Source organism: Arabidopsis lyrata (assembly GCF_000004255.2).
Source record: "Arabidopsis lyrata subsp. lyrata unplaced genomic scaffold ARALYscaffold_7, whole genome shotgun sequence".
In the NCBI taxonomy this organism is placed as follows: domain Eukaryota; kingdom Viridiplantae; phylum Streptophyta; class Magnoliopsida; order Brassicales; family Brassicaceae; genus Arabidopsis; species Arabidopsis lyrata.
Window position 1 is genome coordinate 3563987 of NW_003302549.1, and position 19780 is coordinate 3583766.

Consider the following 19780-nt stretch of genomic DNA (forward strand, 5'->3'; position numbering starts at 1 on the left):
AATTGTCTTACCTCATACTCCCTCTGTTTTACAAAGAGTGTTATTTTAGAGTTTTGCACATAAATTAAGAAAACATTAAATTTTTTGTTTTTTCTAAACAAAAATATCATTAACTATATACCTAAAATAATCTGCCCAATAATATAACAATATGCATAATACTAATAGTCATAAAACATAAAAAAAAAAAATCATTAAATTTTGCATTGAAAATCTAAAACGACACTCTTTGTGAAACAAAAATAAAATTTTAAAACGACACTCTTTATGGAACGGAAGGAATATAGAAATAGAGTATTAAATAAGTAATCCGTTACAGTGACGGAGCAAACGGACGGCACAATTGTCGAAAGGAATGTGTCTGGAGCCAGTTTTTTTTAACAGCTTCTTCACGCCGAAATATGAGACACGTGTACTGTTCTCACGCGCTCGTGTTCTTCCTAATGGTAACATACCTTCCTCGTTTTTACATTTTGGGATTTGGTATCTATCATTATAAACAACAAGGAATGTATTCGATCTCGTATTTAAGTTAGTAATACGAGATTTTGAGTGTGTTTTTTTAACAATCTTATACGACTCACAGTATATATTATACTCCTATAAAGTGTGGAACCTATTCACGACAAACTTATTAAACAGATTTTGAAGAGTGGTCTTTATAGTATTCTATATAGGCCAGTTTGATGATTTAATTAGTTAAGGCTGGGATTCTATATTTTTCGATATTTAGGATGTTTTGACCCGTTGGAGTTCAATATAATTAAGTTACGTGACGTGATTAGTAAGTATGACGTGAATTCTAGTCTCTGAAAAAGTTGATCATGGGAATATGGGATATATGTATTAATATTAAATTTAAGTAGATTTTATTTTCTTATATAAATCTAATGTATCACATGTAGAGAATGTGAAAGAATGTTAGGTTTAACCAAAAAAATTGTATCAGTAAATCAGTAAAAGATATGCAAACCATGTTATTAATAAAATTTCTAATGTATGTGTGAAAATAACATAACACGATAAAAAGTTAAATAGTAGAAAATGAAAATCATGCAATTAACCCGTCTTGATTTTGGGTTATAAATTTCCTTTTATCTTAACCTTGGATTCGTTAAAGAAGCAAACCCACCAAACCTGGTCTGCCATTATTACCGTCTTTATCAAGTTCATTTTCTTTTTGTTTTTTGTCAACTATCAAAATAACATGGATTAATTTGTTTTTAAATAATCAAATATTTCTTACGATAACAAAATTAAGACCACCATTAACGGGGTGTCTTAACCATTTCTTAAGTAAATCTTAGCTCAGACATTAAAGACAAATCTTCTTAAAGACTAAGATCCAAATTAAACTGGCTTAGCTAAAACTCAAAATTAACACTAAGATCCATCCACGTGTCATGTTTTGAATGGGTAGTGTAATTTAATTCTTTATATGTTTGTTTTTTGTCAGTTTTTAACTGTCTCTTCTTCTTTTACTATGTTTACATTGAGGTTTATTTGAGATATTGATGATATAGATTATGGACAAAATATTCCAGAAATTAAGTTTAAAACAAAAATATTTATGTTATTTATGTTATAAATTGTATGTTTTAATTTTTTTAATTTGCACCAATTATTAAATTTTCTATAATTATAAATTTTATTTTTATATTAATATTTTTTTTTCTAAGAACCACTTGTTAAGAGCCTACCATTAATCACACAAAAATTTTAATCCAAAATACAATCTCTTAACTATGACTTTTACAAATTTATTATTTTAATATTCTTAAAAACCATTTTTAAGCAACCATTGTTAATCATGCTTTAAGAAATTAAAATGAAAAGTGAAAGTATTATGGTAGTTGTGAGGTGACTTAGCATTGACCTGACAGAATCAAATCAGGTGGTAGGCATTGACTCTTTGCCTTAATGTTGAAAACAAAATGATACCCAAAAAAACAAAAGTTGATTTCCTTTTTTTTTTTTGTGTGTGGGGTTAATCCTTTCAATTTACTCATCCTTTCGATAAATTTTGTTTTAATCTTCCCCCACCCAAAAAGTTACATTCTGTTTACTAATCATACTTATTTTCACCTTTTTTTTTTTCAAATTACTCCTCCTTTGGTTATTTTTATTTCATTTTATTTTATTTTCAAAATTCCAGTCCAAAAAGTTTCTTATAGTTTCTAAGTATTACTCCATTATCGGTTTTATACTATAAAGGTATTCGGTTATAAACTACAAAAATTTTGGTTTTTCACTTTTTTGTAATACGATATTTAAACAAAAGTTAAAATTAATGAAATAAGAGTAAATTTAATAATCCCTATTTTACGGTTTTCTCATAAAATATATTCTAGTAAAAATGCATTAAAATTGTTAGTGTTTTCATGACGATGTTGAAATAGATTTTAGGTTGGCGAATAAAGGCCGTACGTTCTCCCGCCATATTTATCTATAGTAATTTTCTGGTGTAGTTGGTGTTTTCATGTAGACTCAATCTACTAATCTAGGTAAGAAACGAATGCTTGGGGCTAGGAGTATATACACTTAACAAGTCGCAAAAATGCAGAGGTTATTATATCATTCCTTCATATAAATATATCATTCTAGTTTCATGGTCATCCTTGCAATAAATAAAAAGAGATCAAAATAATAATAGAAAAATTACGTCCCACTAAATTAGTGGAAACTTTCGACTTTGCTTGCTTTATACTCTTATGCATACACTTCATTATTAAAGGGTCCACTATTATTTTTTCTATAAGCTTTAAGAAAGGTGTTTTAAAAATATTACAGTATTTACTATAATTGCTTAGAAATTTTATTTACACATGTATACATATACATATGCCCGTTGTTCTTTATAGAAAGCTAACGGTCCTTTGGCACCGTTGACATATAATCACATGCCAATCGAAGATAAAAGAAAAAGTCCCCGTTAGAGAAATTATGATGAGTGACAACTAAGTATGCTTTATTCCAATATTTGAATTGATGCACAGCCTATAATAGAGTATGAAAAGTATTAGCGTTTCAAACTAATTAATCAATTAATAAAATATATTTTAAAAGCTAAGTTTCTTAATATTAAATGTTACTTATGGAAGAGATTTAAACTAGATATTTTATTAAAAAGGTATTGGATATTTCCCTTAAATTGCATGAAGAGCTGAAAGTTCTTGAGGTGAATCACAAAGGAGTATATATGAGATTAATTATAGTGAAAAGTGGATAATTTAATTTGTTATCTGATAAAAAAATAACACTGCGAGAAATTTATAATAATAAATGAGGAATGCTCATATGATGATCCAGCTTTTTTTTTTCAAACCTATTTGTTAATAATAACGACAAAACTGCATCACATTCCCACAAAACGCTAAGAAAAAGAAAAAAAGAAAAGGTAATGATCGTCAATTCGTCATATATATTTGAGCTAACTATTTTTTTTTTATAAAGGCTAACTATTTATTTGTTCCAAATACTATCATAGATAAGATCTTAATTTTGTGTGTGTTAAATATTATATTCTGAGTTTCAATTGTTATCAGATAAACAGTATCTATCCTTACAATATATCCTCAAAATTTGGAACCGGAGATGTGAATAATGAGTAATGTAAGAAAATCGTGCATGGGCTTGAATATAGTGTGCCTTATCACAGGGGACAATGTAGATATATTTTGCATGCATGTCTCATCTGGTTCTAAATATTTCATTATAAATATCACAACTATAACAATGATCATATTATGAAAATTTTCTAAGTTTATATCAGGAATGATGATTGACGATAATGATGATAACTACATGGGATTTTATCTGCGTTACAAGAAATCAAGGACGCATGCAACTTTTTCATCATTCTGTCCTTTCTTCAACTACCATTTGAATTTTCATTTATTATATAAGAGTATGTTTCTTTAAATCATATACCTTCCTAGTCCCGAAATTATTTTAAAAATGGAATTGGAAATGTACTTCGACATCTTAATTTCATATGTTATTTTTTAAAATGGACGAAAAAATGTTTAACATCCGTATACGCATGCATAAGAATTTGTTTGTTTTGGATTGATTAATTGTTACTCGTATGATGCATTCAATGTTTAAAAATTCGTTAGTCATCAAGTACTCAGTTAGGAAATCGTCTAAAGATAGGCGTTTAGACTGATTAAATCGATATTTAGGCCACTTAATTAGACATATCCATCTAGCTAAGCCTATTAATCGGTTGAAATGTCATCGACCAATTGCTTTTATTGATTTATTCAAAATACAACGTTTTGATGATTTCAGTGATGTAGATGTAACTTTTATGTTAAGAAACATGTATTGAAAGTCTTTGAAATTTCTCTCAATCTTTACAATGTACAATGACGATTATTTAAAGTAAATTCAGTTGCACAACTATGTATCCCTATATTTACGAAACTAACTACGAGATAGATGAGAATATTGAGGAATAAGGCATATCCTTTCACCCTCCCGCAGTGAAAACGTCGGACCGTGGTCTGACGGTTAAGCTGGATCGAAAGTCATGTTGGCAACCCTTTGGTGATGATATCCACATACTGGAAAGCCGAGGGGTACATGAAGAACCTTGACTTGTTAACACGTGTTAAAATAGGTTTTTAAGTGAAAAATTGTTTTTAACCTAGACTGAAGCTGTGGAGGGTGGAGTAACCTAGATATTTATCCAATTCTGTACAATAAAGATGATGGCGCGGCGCCTCCTGCCGCATACACATTGAACTAGAAGAAGAAGTTCTAAGGAGCAAACTAAATTCGTTATTCCCATGAAAATGATGAATTTACCATACTGAAAATAAAAGAATTAAGGTTTTGAATTCAATACTTGTTTTGTGTGTATATGATGTATTGATGTGACGTATTTGTGTGTGCTTTTTCATAGTGTATATTTGAAAGGAAGGCCAAACGAATTGGCAGTAAAAGGAACAGAAGAAACACTTCAAAACTGAAAATGTAAAAAAAAAAAAAAAAAAAAAGGGGGAAAAGTGAGAAGTGGTGGTTGTCTGGTATTAAGGGTACTCACTTCTCTCTTTTTCAACACAGCCCGACACACATGTCTTCTTCTTTTATTTTTCATACACACATTTCTATTTAATTAGTTTCCTAAAATAAAAATTAAAAAAAAAAAAAAGGACACCCACCCATAAACTAAAGATTTTCTCTCTCTCTCATCCCACTACAAATCTTATATACAAGTTTCGCAAATCTTGACTCTTCACGTTGTGGATCTATCTAGAGAGATAAGTAAGAGAGAGGAAGAGTAAGGAAGAAAGTGGTTGAACTGTAGCAGCGTCTGAGGTTTGAAACTTGTAGTTCCCATTGAAGCATGCTTCACCGTTTTTTCCGAAGGAAGTTACTCATCCACTGAGAGAGAAAGAGGGATTTGGAACTTTTGAGAGAGAGAGAAATTTCTCAGATGGGTTTGTGAGAATTCACAGCGAAAGCAAGAAACTTATATATCTTCCTTTGCTTCCAGAGACCAGCTTGATCAGAAACAAATATTCTACGGTATCTAAGAATCCTCCCCTCTCCCTCTCTCTTTTCTTTTTCCTCAAAGAATTTTTTTTTTGCATCTTTCTTAGGTTCCAATGGAATATGCAGAAGAAAGTTACAATTTTTGTACCGTCGTTGAACCTTTTAAAGACCTTTTATAACTTGTGCTCATGTTTATAATAAGAGACAAGAGCATACTAAGCTCATAAATCAATTTATATTAGGTCATTAATCTCAAACAAGATCTATATTGATCTTTGAGATTTTTCAAGATTTCATCAAGTGTCAAGTTCATTAATTAATTACATATCGAATTTCACTGCGAAAGATAAAAACATGCATATATCTTTTTTGAGAATATCAAGAAAGTTCTTTGAAATATACCAAGGGAAATCAGTACACTTTCAAGAATACATACTTTTTTGGGTTGTGTTAAAAATATTTACTTTTGTAATAAAGGAACAAATAGAGAGATCAGAGAGGATCAAAGATGGGAGGAAGCAATAATAGTCACAATATTGACAACGGGAAGTACGTGAGGTACACTCCTGAACAAGTGGAAGCTCTGGAGAGACTCTACAATGACTGTCCTAAACCGAGCTCTATGCGCCGCCAGCAACTGATCCGGGAATGTCCTATCCTCTCCAACATCGAGCCTAAACAGATAAAAGTCTGGTTCCAGAACCGCAGGTTCATTCTTCTTAACTCTCATCACTACTTGACACCCAAGAAAATTTCTAGGTTTATAACTCTTGGTGCTGTGAGTTTATACAGGTGTAGAGAAAAACAGCGGAAAGAGGCCTCTCGACTTCAAGCTGTGAATCGGAAGCTAACGGCAATGAACAAGCTTTTGATGGAAGAGAATGACCGCTTGCAAAAGCAAGTGTCTCACTTGGTTTACGAGAACAGCTATTTTCGACAACATCCTCAAAACGTAGATATATTGATTTTATCTTTGATTCAATTCACATGAATTACTTGACACATAAGTTAAGGAATTGATCGTCTGGCTCTCTCAGCAGGGGAATTTGGCCACTACGGATAATAGCTGTGAGTCAGTGGTGACGAGTGGTCAACACCACTTGACCCCTCAACATCAGCCTCGTGATGCTAGCCCTGCTGGGTAAGTTAGAACCAACCATCCTTGGCTTTAAAATAACCTGATACACTTTTGGGCAGACCGGACAAATTTGTTGGGTTTGAGTCAGTTTTTGTTTCTCTGCCACCATTCAAAGCTTTTGTCTTCGTTAATTTTTGGATATATATAAATCGATGGATCTCTTGTTGTGTATATCTTCAGATTATTGTCCATTGCGGATGAAACTTTAACAGAGTTCATTTCTAAGGCCACTGGAACCGCTGTCGAGTGGGTCCAGATGCCTGGGATGAAGGTAAAATAAGTCTATCTCGTTTTCTTTATATTATCTATGATTCAATCATTTTCACTTCCTACTATAACTAATTTCATCTGCAGCCTGGTCCGGATTCCATAGGAATCGTTGCTATTTCTCACGGATGCACGGGAATCGCAGCCCGTGCTTGCGGCCTTGTGGGTCTTGATCCCACAAGGGTAAGTATTCTCACTTATTTCTCATAGTTACGTCCTCATAGATCAACCAAGAACATAAATCACATTTCTGTTTTTTCTCGCAGGTCGCCGAGATCCTAAAAGATAAGCCTTGTTGGTTGCGTGATTGCAGATCTCTAGATATTGTTAACGTACTCTCCACTGCAAATGGTGGAACCCTTGAACTAATCTACATGCAGGTATTGATGATCAAGAACCTTAAATATGATTGATGATTTCATCTTAAGGACAAACCAAATAATCAAATGACTGACTAAATTTTTCTCTCTTTCTTTCTAATGAAAGCTTTATGCGCCGACAACATTGGCGCCAGCTCGTGACTTCTGGATGCTACGTTACACATCTGTAATGGAAGACGGGAGCCTTGTGGTAATTATTCTCTTAACATCGATATTTTGTTTCTCTTTATCAATAGATGGTCCTACATCAAAATGTTATTCTTGCAGATATGCGAACGCTCGTTGAACAATACACAAAACGGGCCAAGTATGCCTCCGTCTCCTCATTTCGTTAGAGCAGAGATTCTACCAAGTGGTTACCTCATTAGACCCTGCGAAGGAGGTGGATCCATTCTTCACATTGTTGATCATTTTGATCTTGAGGTATCTTCACAAGTTTTATCATTTCTTTCTTCTTACACAAGAAACCTAATTCTTGGTCTGAAACTGGAGTGTTTCCTCTGTTTCCACAATTCAATCTTTATTTCTAGTCATTATTATATAAGTTTTGGTGCCAATGATATTAAAACAAGCTTCGTTGAAATCGTTTGTAGCCATGGAGTGTGCCCGAAGTTCTTCGTTCTCTCTATGAGTCGTCCACGTTACTCGCCCAAAGAACCACCATGGCCGTAAGATTGCTAATTAAAGAAGCATTGTTGTCCATGTCTTTGAAAAAAAAAAAACAGTGTGTAATAACTTATGGTGTTTGCAGGCTCTGCGCTATCTGAGGCAAATATCTCAAGAGATTTCCCAACCTAACGTAACAGGTTGGGGAAGAAGACCAGCGGCTCTTAGAGCACTTAGCCAAAGGCTCAGCAAGTAATTGGAGCTTCTCACACTGCAAAAACACTTAGAAAATTATGTCATCCTCTAAAACCTAAAATTGTCTCTTATAAATGTCAGAGGATTCAACGAAGCAGTTAATGGGTTCAGCGATGAAGGATGGTCCATTCTAGAGAGCGATGGTATTGATGATGTCACTCTTCTTGTGAACTCCTCTCCCACAAAGATGATGATGACTTCAAGTCTTCCATTTGCCAATGGCTTCACTTCTATGCCTAGCGCGGTCTTATGTGCCAAAGCTTCCATGTTATTACAAGTAATTCAGCTCATCAAATCTCAAAGTTGAGATTCTCAATTTCCTCCCGTTCATCCGTCACTAAGGATATATTTGTTTATGTAGAATGTTCCACCCTCAATTCTTCTGCGGTTCTTGAGGGAACATAGGCAAGAATGGGCAGACAATAGCATTGATGCATATTCGGCCGCAGCCATCAAAGCAGGCCCTTGTAGCTTACCAATCCCTCGCCCAGGGAGCTTTGGCGGTCAAGTCATTCTTCCTCTAGCTCACACTATAGAGAATGAAGAGGCAAGTGTACAAGAGATTCTCAAAATCAAATCAATGTAACTACGTTTCTACTTGTGAATAAACTAATTAAACTTATGCCGTTTTTTCCCTCTGGTTTACAGTTTATGGAAGTGATTAAGCTTGAGAGCTTGGGGCACTACCAAGAAGACATGATGATGCCTGCCGATATCTTCCTTCTGCAAGTAAGACCTAATTTCAATTTGTGCCAACATGTGAAAAACACATTCACATCTTAAATAAATAGAACATTTTTACACAATGTTAATTATGTTTTCTCCTCCCTCTTGCACGTACGTATAGTTTAAATTGTTTATAATCTCAAAGATTGTGGTTCCACTTGAAAAAAACAAACACACATACACTTCTAAAGGCAAACACTTTAATTTGAAATTTTATTTATCTGTTGTGACAATTTTTTCTCATTGATATTGATAACCTCTAGTAGCGAGACGTGATTTGTCTTGTTGTAACTAATTATTAAAGATTCTAATATAATTTTTATGGTTTGATGATATAGATGTGCAGTGGGGTGGATGAGAACGCAGTTGAATCATGCGCAGAGCTTATCTTTGCACCAATCGACGCCTCTTTCTCTGATGATGCCCCGATCATTCCTTCTGGCTTCCGCATCATTCCTCTAGATTCCAAATCAGTACGTTCAATTCATATAACAATCACAATCATTAACTATAATTGAATCAAATACTAATAAATCGAATAATATATAGGAGGGGTTGAGTCCTAACCGAACGCTAGACCTAGCGTCGGCTCTAGACGTAGGGAGCAGAACAGCCGGAGATTCATGTGGAAGCAGAGGAAACTCAAAGTCCGTGATGACTATAGCGTTTCAGCTGGCTTTTGAGATGCATATGCAAGAAAACGTAGCTTCCATGGCTAGACAATATGTAAGAAGTGTGATCGCGTCGGTTCAACGGGTCGCACTTGCTCTGTCTCCTTCTTCCCATCAGCTAAGTGGCTTGCGTCCTCCACCCGCGTCACCGGAAGCTCACACCCTCGCTCGCTGGATCTCTCACTCCTATAGATGTTACCTTGGCGTTGATCTCCTTAAACCTCATGGAACCGATCTTCTCAAGTCTCTTTGGCACCATCCTGACGCTGTCATGTGTTGCTCACTCAAGGTCATTTTCTTACTTTCTACTCACTCAAGAACAAACCATAAAACGAATTATATACATGTGATGAAAATGCATAAACCCTAAAACTAATCGAAGCACACTAGAATAGACCAAAACATTGCGCCTAATGCTTTTTTTAGCATCGATTATGCTTACATAATCTAACGAGGAAAGTGGACTGGTTTGATCATTATAGGCCTTAGCGCCGGTATTCACATTTGCGAACCAAGCTGGTTTAGACATGCTGGAGACGACGTTGGTGGCACTTCAAGATATCACTCTCGACAAGATCTTCGACAACAACAACGGGAAGAAGAATTTATGCTCCGACTTCCCTCAGATCATGCAACAGGTACGTTAGACCGAGTCGTGCATTTAATTAGCTCAAGTTTGAAAAAAAGAAATTGTGTAATTAACGGTATTTCATAAATACTAATTAATAATAAAAAAATTTTGCAGGGGTTTATGTGTATGGATGGAGGAATATGCATGTCAAGCATGGGAAGAGCAGTAACATACGAGAAGGCTGTTGCATGGAAAGTGTTGAACGACGACGAAGATGCTCATTGTGTCTCCTTCATGTTCCTCAACTGGTCTTTTATATGAACTTTTTTCCAAGTTTTTCCTTAATTATCAAAACACAGCCCTTTTTTTCCAGAGATATATTTATATATACTCTTAACTCTTAGTTAATTTGTATTTAGTTATCATCTCTAATTTGAAAGAATTTATTTACTTCTTTTTTAAAAATTTTATTTACTTTTTATGGTCTTTTAGAAAACAACAAAGTGAAAATCCCAAAACAATTTGGTGGTTCATGACGACAATGGTTTTTGTGTATCATCGTCCTAGGGTTTGTCTCATTCTTCGTTCGTAAAATCCCACAAAATTTTGGGGATTTTTAGATCTGAAGTGAAATAGAGCGATGAACAGCAATAAGGCCGCAATCAGGTTGCCTGCATTCTACGTGGGTGTATACGAGGCTGTTGATGATCCTTCATTGGATTCAGTTATCTCGTGGAGCACAAGCAACCGTAGTTTCATCATATGGAATCCGGAAGAGTTTCACAGAAGAATCCTTTCGACGTCATTACAATTACTATCTCCCGATTACTCAACTTTTTTCTCCCAACTTAATTTCTATGTAAGTCTTTTGTATCTGCAAGATTAATTTTATCTCTCTCAACACTCAGTTTTGAATCTCGCTATATATCTATGGTTTTGTATGTTTGTTGGTAGGGATTCAAAAGGATTAAGCTCGATCTGGGCATTTGGATTTGGAGATACTTATTTTGTGAGAGGTAAACCTGAGCTTATGTTCAGATCTGCTGACAAGAGAACCAATAAATTTATGGACGAGATAGCTAGAGGAAAGGAGGTTGAGGATCGCTTGCTTTTCTTTCAAAGATCGCTATCTATGTCCTCGTTGTTGTTATCAAGACTTTAAGTATATTTTTCTAACATTGGAACATTTAACTCAAATCAGTTCTTCGTGTACAAATGAAAAACCATGATTTATTAGCTTGGAAACTTAATATATCCACATAACATGTCTTTATTCTTCAACATTTAGGGACTACTGGACTACCACTTTCGAAATTTCTAGAAAATAATGTAGAAAGGTATTTTTAAAAAAAATACCTGACAAGTTTTTTAAACTTTAACATTGTTACAAACAAGAGTTGTTAATATATGAAAGATGACGGCCCAAACAAAGTCCAAATAAGCCCGACAAGGAAGAAGACTGACGTATAGCAATTCCCGCCGCGTAACAGAGGAATCCATTCCCGAGACTCGTAATAAATTCCTAAAGCTATTTGATTCTCCCTTTCGTTCGTATAACGCTTGTAATTAATGCTGTCGTTTCCGATAAATTTTCAAAGAGAACAATTCTTCGTGGTTCATATCCTTTTAGAATATTTTTGTTGTTAATATTCTTTTAGCATATATTTTGTTAAAGATTTTACTTTTATTGTTTGCAAATCAGCTGTGTAATGGACGAAAATTATCAAGCTAAAATGTAGTGGCAGACTATATACCACCAACAGAATAATATATGTAACGTACGAAGCCATTTTTATTTAATTTTCCTAACATGAAACCCACCACCATCTAGACTTGCAAGGTAAAAAACACAAACGTATTAAGAAAGAAAAAGATATTACAGATTGAGTTCCATTTTCTTGGCCATATGTTGAAGGCAAAAGTCAACGTAGGATTCAAGGTCTTCCTTCTTCCAACCATCAACAGGATCAGCCACAAACGACCACTCGATTCGAGACACTTGATCGTCACCGTCCACTGTCATTACTTCGACTGTCGCCACGTAAGATCTGAACCCAACGTTATTCTCGAGAATCTCATAGCTCAAACACCGTCCAATGGGATCCATCTTGACCAGCCTCTCTTTAGCCCACCTGCTTTCCTCTTCCTTGGTTTTGGTCGTGGCGCAGTATCGGATTAGACCCGGTTCACCATCGGTTCCTTGGACTCGGTAACACGTGTCGACTGCTGGGAACCACTCTTGGACGTTGCAAAAGTCAGAAAAAACCGACCAGACTTTCTCAGCCGTGACACCGTTGACTTGAGCGACTTTCTTGCCTTCCCACTTAAACGACGCCGTTTCCGTTCCCATTTGACCTACGAATTTGCTTCGGTGCTATGTTAACGACTTTGCTAGGAAGAACCTATTTATATGCCCAAGGCAAGCAAGTGCGTGGTTGAGTATAAATACGATTTTACCCTCGGTCCTTATCTCACGTCTTGACATTTGTCGACGTGTAAGTTTAACTGATCTTTATCGCTTTATTGGACAAAATGTCAAAACAAATCTATTCCATTTGTCTCTCTCTCTCTCTATATATATAGGACTCTCTCTTTATTTCTATGATTACCTAAATTTATACTTCTTTTCAAATGTTGAAATTCAACTTCTTTTAGATACACTTCTAAATATTGCAGAAAAGAATCATATAAAATTGGTATTTGATTTGCTTAAATGCTAATAGTTTTAACTTTTTACTAATTTAGAAAATCACACTTGATATGAAATGGTAACATATATTTGTGTTAGAAGTACCTCAATTTATCAATCTCATACTTATTTAAGAACACCAACATTTAGAAATCAACAAAGTACTACCCAGTAAACCCTACAAGCCCAAATACAATGCAATGCATGGTCTAAATTTCTTTGTGAAATCCACTATGGAGCCCAAAATGAAAGTCAATATACTTTGTTTCTCTATCTTTTTTGTTTGTTTGTTAATCGACGATTTGTGATGGATGGGCCTATAAATGCATTCGGAGATGATTTGTCCCCCCCCCCCCCCTAAGTATCATGCAAGTGCACAGAAATTATGGATATAAAAAGTTTCGGAATGGATCGGATCATATTATCAGATCCCAAACATCTTTCACCCTAGTGAAAACACAAAATCTCCAACAATTTTGAGTTCTTGTATATCATCGGATGATTATTAGTTACATACTATAACTTATGGAGGTTACAGCACAAAATTCATGTATATTTCTTCTTTTTCATGCGAGTGACAAAAAACAAACTATTTTATTTGGATGGACCAATAAATTAAAAGTAAACTGCCTCTATTATAATGTAATATCTATTTCTTTCCAAACCAAAACTTTTCAAACCCACTATCCGACACTGCAAAGATACTCCACTAATATAGAAATTAACGAGCGATTAAAATTATACTAGGGAGGGATCCTATATATCGTTTAGTCATCATTAGCTAACCCAAAGTCTACAGCAACCTTACAAATATATAAACACAAAGTGTAATTATAACCAATCTTTTGTTAATTAAAATATAAAAAGAAAAATGTTGGCCACGGAAAGTGCTTCTGGACCATTCAATTCAATAAATTTGCGTATTATCCGGCCGGTGTTCATAGGAGGAACTCACCAACCGCTGATTATGTGTTTAGTTATATTATTTTGTTGTTTCCCGTTTAATTCACCTAAAAAGTTCTATATGAACTAGTTTGCGTATAGATTATAGTACGTAGACTAGTAGGACTAAAATTTCAGGGATGTCAAAGTGGGTTAGCTGTCAAACAACGGTTTAGCTTAATTTGGGTTTCCGTGAACAAATCTATCAAGAACCGAAGTTCTTTCTATAAAGATCAACCCTAATCAATCTTGATCTTGTGAATATGAGTTTTCCTTTGTCAAACTGCGAGTTTAATCTTAGTATATTTAATATTGTATATGTTACTACTTTCGAAGTTAACTTTCATCTGTGCCATAATTAGGTTTACCAATCTTTTTATTTTGTCAAACAAACCATAAAAAGTTTTCAGGAGATTTTTATTTTATTGAGAAACGTTAACATAGGATGCTAATTCCAAAGTGATTCTAAGATACATGAAAGTATGAAGAAAAAACGGAATGTTTGTTTTGATAATTTGCAGAGTAATTCGAAAACTGTTTTGTACTTTTCCAGTAACAAATCGACCGATGATGAGAGGACAATGAGTTTCACGGAAATAAATAAACTGATAGAAATGGAACCCACCAAAAAGTGGCTGTGACATTATAAAATAATACTAGAACCAAACATGGTCCTTAGATATCGAATCCCCTAATTTACAGGCTTGCTTAAGAAAATGAATTCAATACACTGCTAATTAGATATTCTGACAAACATTCAAAGTTACGTATTAGGTTTTCACTTTGAATTGTACTCTCCAGTTATGAGATATTTATATGACCTTTAATCAAACACCACCAAACACTCCCTTATTTAATCCAAATATATTGGTGAAAGTAGAATAAATAAAGATATTATTGCCATTGAAATATCTAGGCCCCTATACCAAACTCTTCAAAACAAGATTGAATATCTTTGAGCTTAATTCCTAAATAATCTTGATGCTTTGTGGCTTCCAGAAGGGTGAACGCAATTTACATCATCTAGTTATTCTGATATCAATTCGTCCAGTTAGCACGAATATTTTGAGGGTGTACGGAAGAAATGATGTTTGAACTCAATCACGATAGAGAATAACGATTTTTAAGATCAGCCAAGATGGATCAACAAATGAGCAAATTGACTCATTGTATCCTCTTCTAATAAGCAAGTTGCAAATATCATTCATCTATTAGTATTAAATAAGATATTTATAGTTAAGTCTTGCTTAAGAAGGTGTCAAATTGGAAAATGTAAAAAGCTTTGCCTTACTTTGTTTATTTCAATTACCGTAGGGACCCATTTTCTTTCCTTTGAACATATCTATCCATCACAGTCCTCAAACCCATCAATTCCCAAAACCTTAAGTTTCATTATTTTATTTAGAAAAGAGGAGAAATTGTAATAACTAATCATGACAAAATTTTGTGCAAATTATTAAGCACTCATTGCTCAACAATGCCTTAATATTTACAATATCTAGGCCTAATTTTAGGTCGGATAATGCGAAATTTTCTATCTCCAGCTCATTGACACTTCTTCTAGGTGTAATGATTATCTCGTCATTATATCAAAAATGATGATAAATGAACACGATACTGTAGTCCGAACAAGTAATTTCATGGGAAAGTGAAAAGAAGCAAAAAGTTACATTTTCAACTTTACGTGATGAAGTTTTATTAGAGCATCTCCAACCCACCTCTATATTTACCTTTAAACTCTATTTTAGAAGCAAATTTGCTCCAACCCACTTCTATTCTCACCTCTAAAATAGAGATCTCTATTTTTTTCTCTATATATAGAGGTGAGAATAGAGAATCTCTATTTTTTTCTCTATAAATAGAGTTAAACTTTTTAGAGGAAAAAATAGAGGAACACATTGGAGTAAAAATAGAAAAAACTTACCTCTATTATAGAGATAGAGCTAAAAATAGGGAAATACATTGGAGATGGTCTTAGTAAGAAACAAAAAGTCAACTTAGTTAACAAATCTACTCAGGTTAAAGGATGACACTATTTTCATCTGTTAAATTTCTACACATTTGTTTTTGGAAAAAGAACCCAAAAAACCTTTAAATTAAATTAAAATTGTTATGGTTATTGCTTTTTAAATTTCGACTATTTTTACTAAATTTTGAAATTACAGCACGATACTAAGAATTTGAATATCATTTTTTTATTCATCAATAAAATGAATAATTTGGTTTTCCACAACCCACGATGAATCGTTCTTATTTATATATTTGTAAAAGTCACTTATATTCTTCATTAATTAAAATTTTCAGAATTTCCGAATGAAAATAGGTATATCCCAGAATTTTATATTAATATAAGTCAGTGTCGACCGTCGAAGTATCTATACGAAACTTGGGATCGAGGCCGAGACATCCAAAGTTTGGAAGAAAACAGTTCATGATTTTCTTGATTTTCTCTTCCACAAAGAATATTAATTAAATGATTTCTCGATAAGATTTTAACTCTTTCGATAAAGCAATCAAAATCAACTTTTCTGATTAAAATAGAACAATATATGACCAATGGATCCCTACCCGTATTACACTTTTTGCATATGCGAACAACTTAGAGAGAGTAATACAATTACATAACCAAAAGAGAAAGTTAGTTTAATATATCTCTCCTTTCTTTATTTTTCTACCTGACAAAGAAATTTAATTAAAGTAAAGACATAGAAAAAGAAAAGGTAACCAAATATTAAAATCCATAAAGACAGACACGGTTCAAATAAAACTTGTATAATGCAGCTGTTATCATTACACTATTTAAATATTGTTTAGATTTAAATGTAAATTTGTTTTCCAAGTAATCGAGTCGCTTTTGTTGATGGTTAGATCAATCTTTTTTTAAATAAAAAGGTTAGATCAATTTTCAGTATCTGTATTTACCAGATATCTGCTCCTCCAATGGTCCAACACGTGATTTACGAGGGGTTAATTATACATTTATATTATATACTAGAGAAATTAGAGTTTATGAGTTTATTGAGTATATTTTAAGAGGAATTATTACAGTAATAAAATTTAAAATCAATTATATATGTCTTACAATTTGGATGTATGAAATTGTTGATCTCAATTGTAAGCATGAGTGGAATTCAAAAATTTTGGGTTATAGTTTGTATTTTCGTTTTTTTACTTATTTTCTTTTAAGTTTTTTTTAAATCAATACTATCAAACTGTAGTTACTTAAGAATATCATAACCAAAACCTATAAACAAAACATGGACTTTTATCCCTAGCTAGATAGTTTGGAAGTACAATAATATCATGAATTTATCATTGACTTGGTTTTTTAGTTTTTACAACAATATACGATGGTAGGAGACTCAAACTAGAGTCGGTTTAATAAATTCCAGAGAATGTTGTTTTTAACGGTTGAGATAAAAACTATTGGACCCATCGATTTCTTTTCTCCTACTTTGATATAAATTTATGATAAATTAACTAAATTGCCATTACTCCTATAGCGGAATAAAAATAATGTTTCCGTTATATAAAGACTATCATCAGTTTCTTCATTAATCCCACTTTATTTTGCTTTAAATCCCATCTCTCTCCAACCCTAAGCCAAACCCTCTCTATCTCTCTCTCACACACACATACACATATGCAAATACACGACGACATGGAGGTTTGTTCAACAGTCACGACGAAGAAGCTCTCAAGCCTGGCCAAGCTAGTCCTCTTCACCATCCAGAAGGTTTCAGACGCCTCACGTCATAAACTCCTCACAACCCTCGATCCACATCTACTCGCTAAACGTGGCAAGATCCTACGCAAATCCCTAAACGACGCCGTCTCAACCTCTCACTCACGCATCACGTGCCGTCCTTCCGACCACCAAGATGTCCGATCATCCTTCATCTCCCCTGTCCCGCTCCAGCTAGAGTACGAGTTCAGCTGCAGCAGCACCCCACCGAGACCTTCCTACGCCACCACCGTAAGCAAAGGGCGACGTAGTAACGGGTCTCACAACAAACCGCTCATCAACAAGCGCCAACGCCAAGCGTATATCCGGTACAACACACTTCCCAAGGTTCGTGACTCCATCTGGGACCGACACGTGTCGGCGGCAGTGTTTCCCGACGTAGCAAGCAGCACCGGTACGATGGAAAGCTGCCATGTGGACAGAGCTGCGGAGGAGTTTATACAGAGGTTCTATAGACAGCTGAGGTTGCAGAAGTGGATGATGGCTCAGGAGGTTTAAAACAGTAACTTACTTTACAAAAAATCTTATGGAAAAAATAAAAACAAGTATTTTAGGTAACTTTCGTAGTCTTGTTTTGACTTTCTAATTTCTCCTTTGTATATATCTCCTTAGTTTTCTGTTTTCCTTTTCTCTTTTTGTTTTGTGCAATCCATGATCGTGTTTCGGATCTGCTTGGATGAAATTGTAGAAAATTCGATCTTCGAAATAGCTTTTTTTTTTTGTGTGGTATACATATATATAGTTAAGTTTTATACTTTCATATATTTATGTTAATCATGAGAAATGTAAAAAAGTATGCAAAAAACAAAAATACCATCTAATGACTATTAACGTTAAAAGATTGACCATCGACGTTACAATTACTGTCTCGAAACACATGATCTAGTTGATTGACCCTCTATATTGACCCTCTATATACGTACGTTTGTTGTATTCATATTATGCATCTATAAAATAATTAATTTTTCTTATTTGGTGAGCCTTGGGGAAAATATCCATATGCATTTGAGTTGGTACTAATATCAATATTATGATATTTTTGGTTTGTCGTTTAATATGTTCCGGCTGTTTATGCAGAGACATAAAACGACAAAATTTGCAAGCCTATATAATAACCTAACGTTGTTTGAAACATATATCCATCGTTATAAACTACTTGTCATATAAATTATACTTCGATTGCATTGAAAATACAGCAAAGATACAATATTATATCTGCTAAGTTACTAGATTGGTAGTCGAACAAGTCAAAAGTTTCCGTAAAAGTTTTCTCCAAATTTGTAGGCAAATACGACGAAGTATAGCATTTCTCCACCAAATCCCACTAAAAATCTAGAGGGTTGGAACTTAGAAGTCTAGATTTTGTCTTATGATAGTATCCCCTGTATATAAAAGAGAAGACAGAAAGAGAAAAATAATCTAGATCAAACAAAATAAAGACGCTAATTATTTAAGAATGAGTTTATGATTTTTTTTGTTTCTTAGAGCATCTCCAACCCACCTCTATATTTGCCTCTAAACTCTATTTTAGAGGCAAATTTGTTCCAACCCACCTCTATTCTATAGAGATCTCTATTTTTTTCTCTATATATAGAGGTGAGAATAGAGAATCTCTATTTTTTCCTCTATAAATAGAGTTAAACTTTTTAGAGGAAAAAATAGAGGAACACATTGGAGTAAAAATAGAGAAAACTTACCTCTATAATAGAGATAGAGCTAAAAATAGAGAAATACATTGGAGATGGTCTTAGTTAATTACTTAATTACCTTGCACCTGTGTAAAGAGGATTCGCAGTAGTATATTGTATATATTAAGAAATCCAATGAATATAATATTTTCATTTAGTTGGGTACTGGTTCTGTATATATATTCATGTCCAATTAAATGTTGTGTTGCACAGAATGACGCTTTCATAAGATTCTATTTTTTTCTTTTGTTAAACAAGTTTCAACGCCGGTGGTGACACAATGACGATATTAATACAAACCATTAGGCTATCAAATATCACTACAGTAAAACCTCTATAAATTAATAATGTTGGGACCAGAAAATTTTATTAATTTGGAGAGGTATTAATTTATAGAGAGACTTTACTAATTTTATAATTTCTTAAAAAAATGCTATCTAAAAATAAATTTTTTTCTTTATAAACAATATCTTTTAAACACTAATTACAAGTATATAAACAATTATTAAGTTTAAAAAACAACACAAAATTTTTTCGAATAATAGAGTCATATTTCATCAAATTTTCACATATGATATTTTAAATATATATTATAGTAAT

At 33.6% G+C, this 19780-nt stretch overlaps 3 protein-coding genes across 5 annotated transcripts; 2 read left to right on the top strand and 1 right to left on the bottom strand.

The window, feature by feature from the left end:
• Window positions 1-5158: 5158 nt before the first annotated feature.
• On the top strand, window positions 5159-10572 carry LOC9305309 (homeobox-leucine zipper protein ATHB-8). 3 transcript variants are annotated; one of them, XM_021018902.1, is made up of 18 exons: window positions 5159-5535; window positions 5980-6210; window positions 6295-6454; window positions 6540-6643; window positions 6821-6911; window positions 6995-7090; window positions 7174-7287; window positions 7394-7477; window positions 7555-7710; window positions 7881-7955; window positions 8039-8145; window positions 8230-8425; window positions 8510-8695; window positions 8797-8877; window positions 9213-9347; window positions 9424-9834; window positions 10028-10183; window positions 10291-10572. In XM_021018902.1, exons 2-18 carry the CDS (start codon window positions 6011-6013, stop codon window positions 10435-10437), a joined length of 2499 nt encoding a protein of 832 aa, XP_020874561.1. In that variant the 5' UTR covers window positions 5159-5535; window positions 5980-6010; the 3' UTR covers window positions 10438-10572. The 3 variants fall into 3 exon arrangements, with proteins under 3 accessions (XP_020874561.1, XP_020874560.1, XP_020874562.1); XM_021018901.1 differs by having other exon boundaries at window positions 5172-5535; window positions 7549-7710; XM_021018903.1 differs by having other exon boundaries at window positions 5172-5535; window positions 6543-6643.
• Window positions 10573-11845: 1273 nt separating this feature from the next.
• On the bottom strand, window positions 11846-12517 carry LOC9303296 (lachrymatory-factor synthase). The gene has a single exon (XM_021018803.1). The coding sequence runs from the start codon at window positions 12464-12466 to the stop codon at window positions 11993-11995; it is 474 nt and encodes a 157-aa protein (XP_020874462.1). The 5' UTR covers window positions 12467-12517; the 3' UTR covers window positions 11846-11992.
• Window positions 12518-17097: 4580 nt separating this feature from the next.
• LOC9305310 lies at window positions 17098-18221 on the top strand. Its single transcript, XM_002867178.2, has one exon. It carries the CDS (start codon window positions 17391-17393, stop codon window positions 17988-17990), a length of 600 nt encoding a protein of 199 aa, XP_002867224.2. The 5' UTR covers window positions 17098-17390; the 3' UTR covers window positions 17991-18221.
• The last annotated feature ends 1559 nt before the right edge of the window (window positions 18222-19780 follow it).